This window comes from Myripristis murdjan, chromosome 23, assembly GCF_902150065.1.
Source record: "Myripristis murdjan chromosome 23, fMyrMur1.1, whole genome shotgun sequence".
Lineage (NCBI taxonomy): Eukaryota > Metazoa > Chordata > Actinopteri > Holocentriformes > Holocentridae > Myripristis > Myripristis murdjan.
Window position 1 is genome coordinate 6,829,051 of NC_044002.1, and position 15,341 is coordinate 6,844,391.

Sequence of the window (15,341 nt, forward strand, 5' to 3'; positions counted from 1 at the left end):
GATTGTGTCTGAGGAAGATCTGTGTACCAGACAGGAGATGAAAAGAAAACAGTCTCGTTACCAACGAAAGCAATCACTTTGGCCCGCATCCTAATCATAATGATATTTTCATTATAAGAGTATATGTCTTGTTTATGCAGACTGGCATCGGTGCTTAGATTCAGACTGCGAGCTCGAAAAAGAGATGTATTATATTTAAGAAACTGTCGAGTGTGCAGACATTACAAGTTTTTTTTGGCAAGTACAGAGCATTATACAATTACATAGGCTCTCATGGACACAGACACAGGCAAGCGATCAGTATGTGTACTTACTAAGCGTATGGATGAGACTGTGTAACTGAAATCCACCAGCCACCAGCTGAAAGACATCATCTGCGAGGTGTTGTATGAAATCTTCCAACTGTGGGAATTGAACATTCAGCCCTAAATCGCTTTTGATCCCCTAAAACTAACTTAGTGCAGCTCCATCTCGCTTAAATTACAGCCAAATACAAGTAAACCGAAAAAAAAAAAGGTTATTGCCCTTTGATGGAATTGGTTTTCTGTCATAAGTCGGTGAAATAAAAAAGAAAAACACTGTAGCTTTACTTGTTGGGACACATGAAATGGGAAATTGCCGCACTTCGCTGGATTGGGCCCTGTCTCAATGTGGACAAGCATGAAAAGCAATGTGCAAAAGCTTTCTCGCTGATTCTTGCAAAGCCTTTAATCATGGCTGCTCGAACACGAGAGGCAGACGAGAGGAGGCCAAGTAATCATGTTATAGTTTGTAGTAAGCTGTGCTGAGGCTCTTGGGAGACATGCGTTTACTATCACCGTTCACACTGCATAAAAATGTGACCCGCCATGAGAGGGCATTACGAGACAACATCGGAGAAGTGAGAGGAAGACACAGCTAAGTTTGAATAACGTAGGAGACACTGTTGACGGGGGTGAGGGAGAGGCACATAAAAGCCTTCCTGTGCGAGTAGGAAGTTTTCAACCGATTTACAGGAAACGGAGGCCGCGGCAAAGAAGAAGAAGTGTCTGCTCACAGGATGACAGGACGTAGATGTGAGGGGAAGTGAATCGAGGAATGGAGGAGAGGAAAGAGGGAACGGCGGAGAGGTAGAGAGAAGGTGAGGCAAAGGTTGGAGGACAGCGAAGAGCGGGGGAGACGGGAGCAAAGGAGTCGAGGAAATGTGTGCATCTGTCACTTTTGTTCGTTTTGAAGTGCAGTCAGCAGAGAGGAGGTGCACCGGAGTTAAACAAAACAAAACAAAAAAAAAATCTACAATAAGCAGATACTGCACGTAGTGAGAATACAAATGAGGGACTGCAGTTATGAGGATTTTCATAAAACAATTTGACCTGGTTTGATTTGTTTTTAACAAGACTATTGGCAAGCTGTTTTCTGTACAAGTCATGACTCAAATTTTACACAAAAACAACTGAATATATCTGCAATGGCATTTATATTTGCCCTAATACTAGATCTAAGTATCCACACTGCAATTATGACAAGCGATAATGCCAGAGTGACATCTAAATAATGCAATTTTGACTAATCATATGTTACCGTTGACTTACATGTAATCCAATTACCTCTCTTCTGCAGCTCAGCTCTTACAAAGCCTGCTTAAACATACCTACAATTACATTTTCAGTCAAGAAACTGAACTGTCACTTATCAATTGCCATATTCTGACTGGCTGTTTGTGCTACTTCTTGATATCAATAATACATATTCTGGTAAGTCAAAACTGGATTCTAGATTTCCACAAATCTGTTTTAGAGATCTGAAACTACAAATATCCCATATGCTTCTCAGAACTAGTCATACCTAAATTAGAGACATGTCAAATGAGTATTTTTGCTATTCAGTATTAAATCATAGATGTGATTTTTACTCATCAAAATAACAGTATTGATATCTGGAATTATAATTTGTACTAGTAAAAATGTAACTGCAGATATCTTTAAATTGTCGTTTTTCCAAGAAAACCTGAACTGCAAGTGAGAATGAGATTCCATGTAAGTCGATGGTAAAATATATAACGATAGTCAAAATTACATAACGGACATGTCGCCCTGGCATTGAGACTAGTCAAAATCAGTGTGGCTATATTATGACTAATAAAAACTGCGCTGCACATATCTTGTATCTAGAAAATGGCTTGCCATACAAGAAAGATTTCTGTTGGCATAAAGGCATGTGTAGATCCCCACACTCCTCCGCACACACACACACCCTCACACACATGCACCAACACATACAAACAACCCAGAGAGGCCTGGTAGGTGTGTGAAATAATAGCAGGGGGAGGATATTAAGCTCTGGGGGAGCTGCTGATTGATGCCTGGTGCTTTTCATTTTACTGGAACAATGTAAGTCATCTGCCTCCTGCAGAAATGCCCCACAAGTCAACAGCACACAGGTGAGGGAAAGCTAGCAAGATCAAAAAGCCACTGGTGAGCAATCAGTCGTGGCTAGAATATATCCTTGAGACAAAGTGGTTGCATGCATCGAGAAATATTACGTGATTTATCAAAGAATGTATTCAGTACATAATTAAGCTCAAGAGGGCATTGATTAGGCTTTGGCTTTATGTTATTCTCCTCAAATCATTCACCAGAGCTTGTGTTATGTAAGGCTTGTGTGATGTTAACCTGTGGGCTAGCTGGGTGCTCTTGCTATAGAAATCCCCTTCACCTTCAACAACATAAGGGGCCTAAATGAGTAATAACAACACAAAAGTGCTTTACACCATTGCATCCGACGCTTTGCATTGCACTTGGTGATGTGTGGCTTGGCTGCAGCTGCTCGGCCATGGAAACCCATTCCATGAAGCTCTCTGCGTACTGTACTTGGGCTAATCTGAAGGTCACATGAAGTTTGTAGCTCTGTAGCAATTGACTGTGCAGAAAGTCGGCGACCTCTTTGCACTATGCGCTTCAGCATCCGCTGACCCCTCTCCGTCACTTTACGTGGCCTACCACTTCGTGGCTGAGTTGCTGTTGTTCCCAAACGCTTCCATTTTGTTATAATAGAGCTGACAGTTGACTGTGGAATATTTAGGAGCGAGGAATTTCACGACTGGATTTGTTGCACAGGTGGCATCCTATGACAGTTCCACGCTGGAATTCACTGAGCTCCTGAGAGCGGCCCATTCTTTCACAAATGTCTTGTTTCACAGTCTGCATGCCTGAGTGCTTGATTTTATACACCTGTGGCCAGGCCAAGTGATTAGGACACCGGGTGCTGGTTGAAATACAACCAAGTAAAATCCCCCACAGAACACAAAAACTTCCAGATTTTTAAATGAGCATTGAAGACATAATCTTTTCCAAAGACCAGCTTCCTCATTCCCTCTATGAGAATGACATCAGTTTTACAGAAAAAGGCAGTCAAGTATTTCACAACCAGTCAACAGCCTGGCTATTGTTTCAGTTTCACAATTGGTCAAAAGCTTGACTCACACGGTACTGTCAGGAAACCCATAAAACTAGTTATCTGTTTACGAAGGGCATTCCAGCAACTCAAATCTCAGGTGAGCTTTACTGTGCAAAAGATCATACCACAGTGGTTTGGTGCATCACTGCTTTATTGTTCATCAAGCAGGCTCATTTCCTCTTTTGCAAACACACACACATACACACACAAAACATTCTCAAATTGCAAGGAAACATCTTGTGAAGTAAAGAACACAGAAGATGCTTTATGCTTTGGGGTTGGTACAGAGTGTCATCAGAGGAGAGAAAAATTCAAAGAACAACCACAGGCCCAGTGCAACAGAGTATGCATATTCTGTGATAACGGAAACCAACCTAAAAGCGCAGGGAGGAAAACATACAGTACAACGGATGAAAAAAATGCGGTTTCCAACACGGACGCGAGGTACCTGATTGAAACCTCTCAACAGCAGAGACTACGTGATTCAATCCCCACAGCAGCCGAGCAGCGCGCTCACTTTTGATTACAAACTGCTGAAGGCTTTGTTTTTTCACTTCCGCTGCGCTCCAAGTATGTTAGAGTTTTATGATTTTTTTAATACACCTTGGTGACCCTACATTACCCCTCATCCTCCAACACAACTTTCCTGCTTAAGTGCGTGCTCACCTCCAACATTAGGGCTTTTATTTTGACTCAATCAACAAATGCAAAAGTCCTTTTTAAGAGAGATGGTACATAATCTTATTTTTTTATTATATCAAAAGTAAAACAACAGAAGTGAAATCTGCGCTGATTACTAAGGAAGCTGAAGCTGTCTGTTTCAGGGATTCGTCTATAGAAGTTAAATAGCCGATCGATTGAAGTTTTTTAGCGCTGACAGTAAAGCATTGACAAATTAACTTAACACAGCATTTTCTGACTGCTGCTGTGACCAGTTCTGGCAATGTCAAATTAGCCCAATAAGAAATGCTGTCTCCAGACTTTCAGCGTGTGTGTGTCACACAGTCTCAACAAGCTGGCACCGGCTAGTGCCAGTTGGTGCAGAGTGTGTGCGATACAAGCTATGGACAATTGGGTCATCTTTGACATGGCTGCATCGTGCCCATTGATTCCGTCCCCACGGCCACCCGCTGAGGTGTGGGCGTAGGATGACCTCATCAAAACCGGCTCCAATACCCATAGGCCACCTGCTGTACTGACATCACACACGTAGCACAGTTCAAGGGTCAACAGATGGAACTGATTACACACAACAGCACCAGCATGTCTTTCAACATGGCTGTAAGCAGGGTGTGAAAATATGGAGAGAGAAGGGAGAGAGCTGTGTATACCCACGGGACATCTTGGTGCTTTTTAACACAGCTACCAATCTCTCTGTAGGCCTGTTAGCATGATGAAGTTTTTGTTTACCTTTCTGAGCCTTAAAGCAAAACTGAACTTTTGTAAGAGTGTTGGGTTTTACAGCAACCTAGGCATGAGGAATCCACATGGTGGTGAGATAGCATTATTAAGATGCTCTGTGCTCTCCAGGGCTGCTAATCCACGGTACTGTATTTGTGTGTGTCCTTCACTTCCAGTGTGGATACCTGACCGGAGCCCGTCGGGACCCATCATGGCCCAATGGGTCAGGCCAGGTTTGGATAAAAATTTAGAAATTATGTTAAATTTTGGGTCAGGTTTGGTCACGTCAGCATTATTTTAGTGAAACTCCAGTGTAAAATAAATAAAAATGATGGTTTGGGTCGGGCTGCTTGGGTTCAGACAAAAATATGTTGCCTGGTCCGCACTCTACATGGTGCCACAAAACAGGTCCAAAATAACACTCTTAGCACATAAACGAACACAGACAAAGCAGATTATGCTAATATAAAAAGCAAAAAATCCCAATACCCACTTTTGAGGAAATAAAATGGCTCTGATGGCTTTTTATTTCCCTATTTGATTTGGAAAATAGATCCGGCAGGAGGCATGTACAGGTAACGTCAGCGTAGTACTAAAACAGTACTTTCACAAATTGCAATTACACTTCAAAAAATGGGTTGAAAAACTTGTTTTTTTATATTTGCATAATCAGCTTTGCTCCTAATCGTTAATGCACTAAGAGTTCTTTGGGAGCTGTTTTTCTATGCTAATTTCACCATCGTGTAGATAAGGGTAGTGTAGTTAGCATTGCCCAGGTAACTACACCACCCAGCACTCTACTGAGGTTCAGTTTTGCTTTCATGCATTTCATGTGCATGGTCAAAATGATGTCATAATATCTTGGTTCGTTGGCTGAATTTAGGAGTTACATGAGGTCATGCACCATTGTAAATCACAAACAGTGCAGAGAGCAGCACAGGTTAGTGTGCACCATGTGGGATTTTCTTCATTTCTTATTCTCCAATAAAAACATATTACAGACAGTGGTCCAGAGTACATGCTTACCCAGTGGTACTGTATGCAAAATGTGTCATTTTGACACATTTTGGAGAAGAATTAATCTTGACTTTAAGGTTACACAAACATCCATCATGGTCTAAAATATCCTCTGTACAACATTACACGGAAGGCCAAAAGACTTGTATCCTGATGGTAACTGCTGCTGACAACAATGTCATATTTCATTTTAGAAGGCAGAGACAGTCAAAGCAAGGGGAGTCTAAGGTTCCACTATATATCTATATCTATATCTATAGCTATCTATATCTATATCAAGATAGCTAGATAGCTAGATAGATAGATAAATAGATAGATAGATAGATAGATAGATAGATAGATAGATATTGCTCACAGTAAATTTGTTACCAAATTTTTACATGATTTGTCACAACTCATGGCAAAGACAGCCTTGAGGATCTTGGATCTAAATAATTTCACTAAAAGCCCAATCTCTGATGCTATTTCCATAATAATTCACCCTCAAAACAGGTTGGGCCATATGACAAATACTCTAATAACTGTGCAGTGATGTATTGTGATTGACTACCTCCAAGCTTCTCACAGAAAGACTGCACACATCACCATACTCCTATTAACTTGAATCTTAATTTGATAACATGAAATATCTCAGTATTGTATTGTTAAGTGTTTGAGGTATTATTTAAGGTATGCTCATCCAACATTAGGCTACTTGTTATGTCCACAATCCAATATTTGATCGATGACTGATGGAGCATTATTGTTTCATGGAAATTTCCACTAACAGCTACATACATAAAATAAAACCAAAAGAGCTATGACATATCAGCTCTCGTTCATTTCTAATCCAGTGCTTGGATAAATACTTGATTGTAACTGAAAAGCACATTTTCAAATCAATGATTGGGATATCCAGATTTCATATATATAGATAGATAGATGGATAGATAGATATGGATAGATATAGATATTATAGATGTGTGTGTGTGTGTGTGTGTGTGTGTGTGTGTGTGTGTGTGTGTGTGTGTACATGTATATAGTAGCCTGTTACTGAAACCATCTTCCAGCTCTTCCTGTCCACCTCTGTTGGAAAAGGATGGATGCAACAGATGCTCTGCATTTATTTTTCAGAGTTGCAGAAGTTTAACCTGGGAACATGCATCCGTTGTCAGTTTCACTCCCAGTCCTGTCTGTTCCAGCCCAGTGGCCCCGGGTACCGACAGGCCGCAGGTCAGAATGTCTAGAAGTGCATTTAATCTTGGCCACACAGACAAATCAGATCAGACATGCCAACATGGATTTCTGCACAACGGGTATTAAAAATGAATGAGCGGAATTATCATCTTTGTTGTTTCTATCTCCCTGGTGTTTTCCGTTGCTAATTCTTAATCTTAATGACTACCAGATAAGCGCAAGTGTTAATTAATGAGAGCTGCATGGTAATTATATCTCAGAGGAACCGGTGCCAATGCCCCCTCACCACCTCCTCCAGCTGACACTTCAGCCTGGTTTCTCCTCCTTCACTTTACTCCCTCACAACATTAGGCATCCAACGCAATCTCCCACCTCCTATCTCTCCATCTCCCTCTGAACCAACGCTTTCACACAGTTTCTGCAAGTGGAAGGTGATCCACACTCTATCAACTTGAAGCAGAAAAACAGTCTCTGCAGCCCAGGGGGAGCGTTATAGGCATTTTTGGAATCCTTACCAGTTTAATTACTGACAGGCATGTGAAATTACAGTCAGTGCTATCCCAAGCCAGTGAATAGTGAAAATGGATGCAGCTCTTAAAATACAGAGTAAAGCTACAAGGAGAACAGAGAGAGACCAAGCCTGGAAAGCAACTTCACAATCTGTTGTCTGATCCTTGCTGCTTTTCCCTGAGAATAAAGATGGAGTGGGGAGGTCGGGTGAGGTGGGACGGGGGAAGGGCAGCGCAGCCTTTGGTCTTATAAAATTACAATGACATAAAAATACATTACAACCAGCTTGCCTATGCGGGTGCTTGCATCTCCACCGGAATGATAGCAATCTGTCGGCTCATCTGCGAGTCCACCCCAAGGGGGGAGGGAGGGGGGCACAGGCAGAAAATAATAACAGAATGGACAACAGTAGATTTGCCAGAGTCATGTGGTTATGAGCTGAGCTTATTAAACCATGGTGGAAAATAAATATCCAACCCCCCACACCCCCACCCGACTGAAGACACAACAAAATATGGTGTAAAACAGAGAGTGGGAAAGGACGGGGGAGGGAAAGAAATACCTCAGTGCTAATTTAATAAGCTGACTATGGCGGGCCATGCAATTCCATTATGTTGTGTCATCTGTCCCGCAGAGCTTGGATCAGATCCTTGGGGTAGGTCACACCAAATGACAAACATAATCAGATACAATCAAGTCATTTGGGATTCCAAAATTAAACATTGCCCCCGGCAGGTTTAAAGGCTGATGACCATGCTATTTGTTTCTGACATCATTTGTCTTTAGAGGAGCATGGCATGTCTTACAAGGACTGTGAAGAATTGAGTTTAATGTTGCGCATTCTGGCTGAGGTTTATACCATTGAGATATTCTTTTGCAATTTGTTGTCAAAGCATGGGTGAGATATTTTAAGAAACATTATACACCCTTGATTCATACTACACCTATGCATTTGATTGATATATGTACTTATAGCATGCCATACAAACTGATCAAGAGTGAGGCTAATGTTAGGTTTAGGTAGGGCTCAATATAATTATTAGAGACATTGGACACTGTATCATGATATGGCATAAATGTTGTCATTTCTTGGTTTGAAGGCTGCAATACAGGGGTTCGATGCACTTTTCTTAACTTATTGAGCCCTTTGCACACTTGCTTTTCTTAGCACTAGTCTATGCCCTTGGCAGGCCTCAACTCACACTCCTACTTAACTGAGGCATTACAGTAAGCCCAGGGTTAAGGAGTCACACTTGACTATCAAAGCCCAGGGTTAAAGTCTTCAGAACACCTGGAGCACTGTTTTGATTGTACATTCTGCTGCTTTTGCTCTAATCTTGATCCACACTGCAGACCCCAACCCACGATATCCCACTTTCTGAGTTTCGGGGGGGAAAACAACTGTTAGCCCAGGACTAATTAGTCACTTACACACCTGCATCCCTTTGCCCTAGACTAACCAAAACCCTGGGCTAGCCTAAAACTTACTGGCTAGTTTCATACTTATTAACCCAGGCCTTACAGTGAGCCCAGGGTTAAGGATTCACATTTGAACCTCAAAACCCTGGGTTAAAATTCTTCGGCACACAGTTTGGATCGGACAACAAACATTTGATTCAAACTGAAGACCTTAACCCAGACCCCCAAAACATCAGGGATAACCCTGGTCTGGAACTGGGCTTAGTAAGCCCAGGGCTAATGGAGGTGTAAGCCTGGGGTAACATGTTCATAGGCCAGGGCTTGGTGTAGTGTGACAAGGGCTTTAGCTGCTCTATTACTTCTGCTTCTGCTTCTGCTTCTGCCCGCTAGGTAATCACATCCACATTTTGATTATCGGAAATCTTGTACCTGTCAATTCAAAAGCAACAGGAGTCATCCTTACAATATCGTCACACTTTCAATATTGAGGCACTCAGTCAAAGACACTGTGACATTTAATTTTGTCCATTTCCCCTGGCCCTAAGTTTAGGCAACTAAGACAAGTTCGATAAGGTTACGGTTATGGCCATGCCCAACTAAGAAAAACTCTAAATGAAACTTCATGACCCATGAGTCAGGAATTGAGTCCAGGTCATCAGAGCTGGAGGCCGCTGTACACATCCACCCACTTTCTCCCCGACCTCCGACCTCTTAAGCCGCTTTTCCACTGCAGCTCAACTCAACTTCACTCTACTTGCCTTTTCTGGTTTTCCATCGGGTCAAGTTGGGGATAAGTACCTGTTACCTGGTTCTTTTTTTTTTTTTGGTATCTCCTCTGTCAAGGCTCCATACAAGCTGAGCCAGGACAAAAATATGACACGAAAACACTGCAGACCACTGACTGGTCAGAGAGCATCATCACTAGAATCATCACTACATCACTGTGTCACTGCCTCATCATTGCACAATCTCTGACGTAGGATTTCCCAAGCTCTCCTGTTTTTTTTTTTTGTTTTTTTTTTTTATCAGTCTTTTGTCTTACTGCTTTCAGCCTCTTCTGAAATAAAATTTGTCTCCTTGTGGTGACAAACAGCCACATACCGAGAATCAAGAACATCATCCCTTTGATATCCTCCATTGTTCCTATGTGCGTCCCATTGAAGATGACGTCGCGAGGATGACAATCTACACTGAGGGGCTACTATCTGAAGTGGCAAACGAAATCCACAAAAGTACCTGGTACCAAAAGCGAGAGTTGAGATGAGTTTAGCCGCACCATGGACCGCATGTCTGTTTCAGCTTTGATCCCTGTTTCAGTCAGTTGGTAAAATATCACACAAAATTACAGTGCATTACACTTTTGTAAATATAAAATTAATCTGACATGAGACAGAACTGTCCTCAGACTTCTCAAAAGAGTCTACCTTTTCTGTCTTTGCTGCTCTTGGTTTCAGTTTCTAAGGCGGTTTCTTTGCGACCTTTGATGATCAAAATGGTCGCACCTCCCTGTCTCATCACACGTGTCTAACCTTGTAGTCTAGTCACTTGTGGCGGAGATATCACAGGTGCGATTAGAATCAGTATTGGTATTAGTAAGCCAACTGGTATTATTTGCATGACTTTTACAGTGGTTGTGACGGGAGTGTCATACATTGTCAAGTCCAAACTAAATCTGCAACCTCCCAAAATTGCTCCTTTCATATACACACACTATGCATTTCTATGTTAATGGATGTCAGATGTACGTTTTTAACGAACAAACAAAACTGAAAGATTTCCTTCAGATTTTAGGGAGGATATACCACTGAAAATAAAGGAAATGAAGACAAGATTCCATTTAGGCTGGCTCATTAGTCACAGCGTAAATGCTGTCACGTGTGTATTCGTTCAGTAGGAGTGCAGAGGAACATGGATTTAGTCATTATTTGCTGCACTGCTTTGGCGCCTGAGATAACATTTTAGACAAGGGCCCAAGTTACTAACCATAAGGAACCACCCTGCCCTGTCCCACCTCCCTTGTGTCTGAATGTAACTCTTTTTTATTACTTTTGTTTGCTTTTGTTTGCAGAGGCTTACCTATACACAGCATAAAGAGAAAAGACTTAAGTGTCTCATTAATATGTATGAGGATACTTAATTATTTAGACACTAGTCTGACAATAAAGTTCTTGTTCTACTGAATTACTCCTCTTTTAGTGCAGTCAGGGGAGAGCTGTTGTAAAACTGAACAGAACTCAGTTGTCAGATTTTATGCAAGCTAAATGAGTGATAAAGGCCAAGAACACAGCCTCGTGAAATCAAAACACTTGTTGGGGGGAGGGGGGAATCAGAGTTGCAAAAACAACAATTTTAAATCTCCACATTTTTGCCTTCATAACTGCAAGTCATGGAATGAGGTCACACTGTTTTGTGTGAGTGCAAATTGCAGCCTCCTCTGCACCATCAGGAAATGATGTGTTCCAAGGGTGGGAGTGGAGGGCGATGCATGCCTGGCTGTGCTTCCTGTCTGCAGAGCACCTGTTACTCTGTTGTTTAGAACCACAGTTCCAAGATGAACATCACCCATTTCATTAAACGAGTTACGGGTGGCGTTTTGAAACATCAATATGCCTTTGTCAGATTAATAATAATAATATCTCGGTGTAACTGAATGAGACCGAGGTAGAGGTGATTGATGATGATGCTCTGTCTTTATAATATCTGCCATTGAGAGACACACTAAAAGCCTTCGCTCCTTTTGTGCTGGAACACACAACCACCCCCTTTCCTGTTTTGTGCCATAAAGTAACCCATCAGATTTTCCATGAAATCCTACCCAGTGGCACACAGTGAAAATTGCACTGTAGAGGCTAGTGTTGTTTACTGAAATTATACTTGTCGCACAATTAAGACAGTATTGGCATAGTGGTGTTAAAATGTTAAAATGTCTCACCTGTGTGGCCCAGTTAAACAGACAGGCTATTGATCCGCCACATTTTGAGGCCCTCAATTCAATCAAAGTGCACTCAAAACAGTCAAAGGGCTTTGAGAAAGCTCAAAGAGATTTTTCTATTACAAAGAGGAATCCCTGGATAAAGGGTTCGTGAACCCTGACATTAAACTGATGATCTGCTCTCTGAAGAAACCTTTAGGGATGTTTTGCAAGTGGGTTACCCTTAGGTACTTTGCCATCAATTAATGAACCCCTACTGAGCTTGTAGTTTTTAGAGAACTATTGGTAACTTGTGCTGTGTGGGAGCTTGGGAGCTGGAAGTCAGAGGATGGAACAGGAGATTAATGATGGCGATGAGAAAGTTGACAATATAGGCTTGGGAAGAGATATCTGACCCTGCTTTGTTTATTATGTATTTTCTATTCATTTTCGAGTGTTTTTGATTACTATGTTGCAAAGACAAGAGGGATTTGATCAAGGAAAATAAAACCTGTTATATCCTCAGGCCTAACACCGACCCCACTGAATTCAAATGAAAATTCAAATTCAAATTTCATATCAACCAGAAAAATGTCAAATACTGGAACTGTTCCATAAAAGATAAATCATGTCACCATATAATCTTTCCCGCTGGACTTACACTTTCATGTTAAGCACTAGGGGTTGTACAATTAACCAAAACACACTCTTAATTACAGACTACTGCAACTGACAAAATACACAAGGCAGCAATATTTCATCAGATGGTGAGGTGTTTCAGACCGCCTCTGGGGCGATCTTTCACTGAGAATGCAGAGTAGCTTATCTACAAACAAGGCTTTAAATTTAGGGAATTCTTCCATTACACTGAAACCAAGTATACATATGCATTAGCACCTTGTTTTCACCTCCAATTAGTGCTAAAAAAACAAACTTAGACAGAACAAGATGTCTGCATGTGGACCACAAACCACATTGCAACATTTAGCAATGGAATTGCAATATGATTTTTTTGGTCAATATTGTACAGCCCTGCTTGGCACCCAGTTAGAGAATAGCATTTACAGTCCCTTCTGCTTTATAGTTAGAGCCAACTCATTCAATGCTTTGGATATGAGGGCCAGCCCACACTGACAGCTTACACCTTCTGGAGTGAGATAGCAATAGCATTACCAACAAGGCCAACGCACAATATAAACACAAAGCCTGTTTTTGAAAAATCAAGACACACATATCATGTATGCTGAGTGAGTCTTGGATTTGATAAAATACTGAATCCTAAAGATGGAGTTTACATTCTTGTCTCCTATGTAAATCTGAGCACACAATAGCCTCAAAGAAATAGAAGTTGGAACATGTTTGATCTTTTCAGATAAATACCTATTTGGACTGTTGTTGTTCTGGGTTTTTGATAACAAAGATAGGCAGTTCCTGTTACCAAGGTAGGCCTTGAGGTTCAACCTGAGGGTGATAAATATTCAAGACCCTGTCAAAACCTTTTGTTTGGTTGTGTAATTAGATGAGGAAGATAAGCTGTGGTTATTCCCCAGTATAATTATCCAATTATACTCATATTACTTTTCCAGCTGGGCTAAAACACTGAGCAGATCATTTCCATTTCCTGGCTAATGTATATTTCAGTTTGTCAACTGCAAAGGGTATCTATCTTAATGAAATGTTTCATTTGAGGTCATATTTTTATCAGACAAATGAAAAAAAAAATCTGCCAATGGAATGAAATAATTGTGCTATCTAATGCAAATTCACTTGCTCCAAGCATAATAAAAACATAATTTTCTTGATATTAGTCGACTGATCTGACTTATCCTGCCATGTTTCAACATGTTTCTGGAAGATTCCTGAAACAAGTGAATTACCACACCAGTGGCTGAATTTTTCATTTGTTTTAGGAGGGAAATATGTGAAGACTGAATATGACTATGCATGGCAAATTGACGTGGATGTTTTTGCAGTGGAGGACAACACAAGCGGGCATCCAACACGGACCCCCGGGGTTCAAAGTGTATCCAATCACGCAAATTATCAGTAATATATGCTTGCATTTTCAACTTTTCTTACCACTTGCATTCTTGCCACATATGAGGTGCTGGTACGGCTGCAGCAGACCCCAGATCTCCGAGTCGTTGTTGATGGCTTGCTCCAGTGACTCCAGCGTAAACTTGGGTACGCCGTTGTCCCTCTCGACCAGTGCGCTGCGCTGGACGCGGCTGAACACCTCTCTGAACAGGCTCTCCATGCAGGCGGTGAGGTATATGGCAGCATGTTCGTGGATCCTGAGGGCCACCCGGCTATCCACCATCCATTTGAAGAACTTCCCCACGGAGAAGATCAGTCCGCAGCGCGCCGACTTGCCCCGGCTGAACTTGTCCCCGGTGCTCATGTTGTAGAGGGACAGGGCGCTGAGAGCCGCCGTGATGCAGTTCACCGAGATGGTCCAGGACAGCACCACCTTGATGGCGCTCTGGATCTCGTGTTTGGTGCACTTGGCGTAGCGCAAGCTGAGCCGCTGCGCTTCCCGGGCCACCCTCACCAGTGCGCGGCTGATGAGAGCCGACAGCCGGGCCAGGACCTCTGGCGACGGGCTCCCCACCATCAGCTCCTGGTCTTTGCTCAATGCGCCCTCCACCTCGCCGAGGCTCCATGGCACGTCCTCCAGCTCGGGCAGCTTGGCGCACTGACCCGAGCACTCCAATATCTCCGTGTCCTCCGCCAGGACGGTGTTGACAGTGTCCAAGCTGTTGTGTCTGCTGTGCATGGATTCAGTCAGATGCCAGCAGTTGCCCCCATGCGAGTAGGACAGATGCGTGTCGGAGCAGCACAGCGACACGCTGGACGACCTGACCGAGTCCGCGGCTCCACCATAACCAGAATCAAGCGTTAAATCCTCCAGCGTCCTCACAACTGTCTTACCCTTGCCTGCCATAACTGCACCGCATACTGTTAGGTATGCTTGGCTCTTTTCAATTAAATACCACAAAGTCGTTCGGTGCTATTCCTCAGCCGCTGCCCGAGCACTTCAGTGTATTTCCCCAGCTAAAAAAAATATTGATCCATGAAATGAAGGAAGTGAACGTCTACTTTCCTTCTTCTTCGGATGACTGGATGCCTTCGATCTGCTCTTACCCACAACTTCATATGCGTAACCCGAGAGCGCACAAACCCTCTCAGCGCTCACTGCAACAAGCGCAGCACGGCACTTCGCTGGGGAGGAGGGGCGAGCAGCCTAGCGGGCTGGAAGGAGCCAATCCGCGGCTCCATTTGTCTTGACTGACACGGATAAGCGGTTACCTTTCAGCAAAGCCTACCTGCTGGTGTAAAAACACAACAGCAGATTTACAGACACATATTTTCTATACCATCTAAACCTGTTTTTTGTGGTGGTGAGGCTCAGCGATTAAACACTGGCAGGGGAGAGAGGTTTGATTCCCACTTGAGCCACCACCATGCTGGA

General features: G+C 42.6%; 1 protein-coding gene across 1 annotated transcript in view; it reads right to left on the reverse strand.

Annotated features, from left to right (window-relative positions):
* btbd11a (BTB (POZ) domain containing 11a) overlaps positions 1-15,040 on the reverse strand; it is a 140,250-nt gene extending 125,210 nt beyond the window's left edge. Inside the window, exon 1 of the mRNA XM_030045748.1 lies at positions 13,949-15,040. Within this exon, the coding sequence (XP_029901608.1) occupies positions 13,949-14,813 (865 nt within the window). The 5' untranslated portion in view covers positions 14,814-15,040. The remainder of the gene's footprint in view (positions 1-13,948) is intronic.
* Positions 15,041-15,341: the final 301 nt, after the last annotated feature.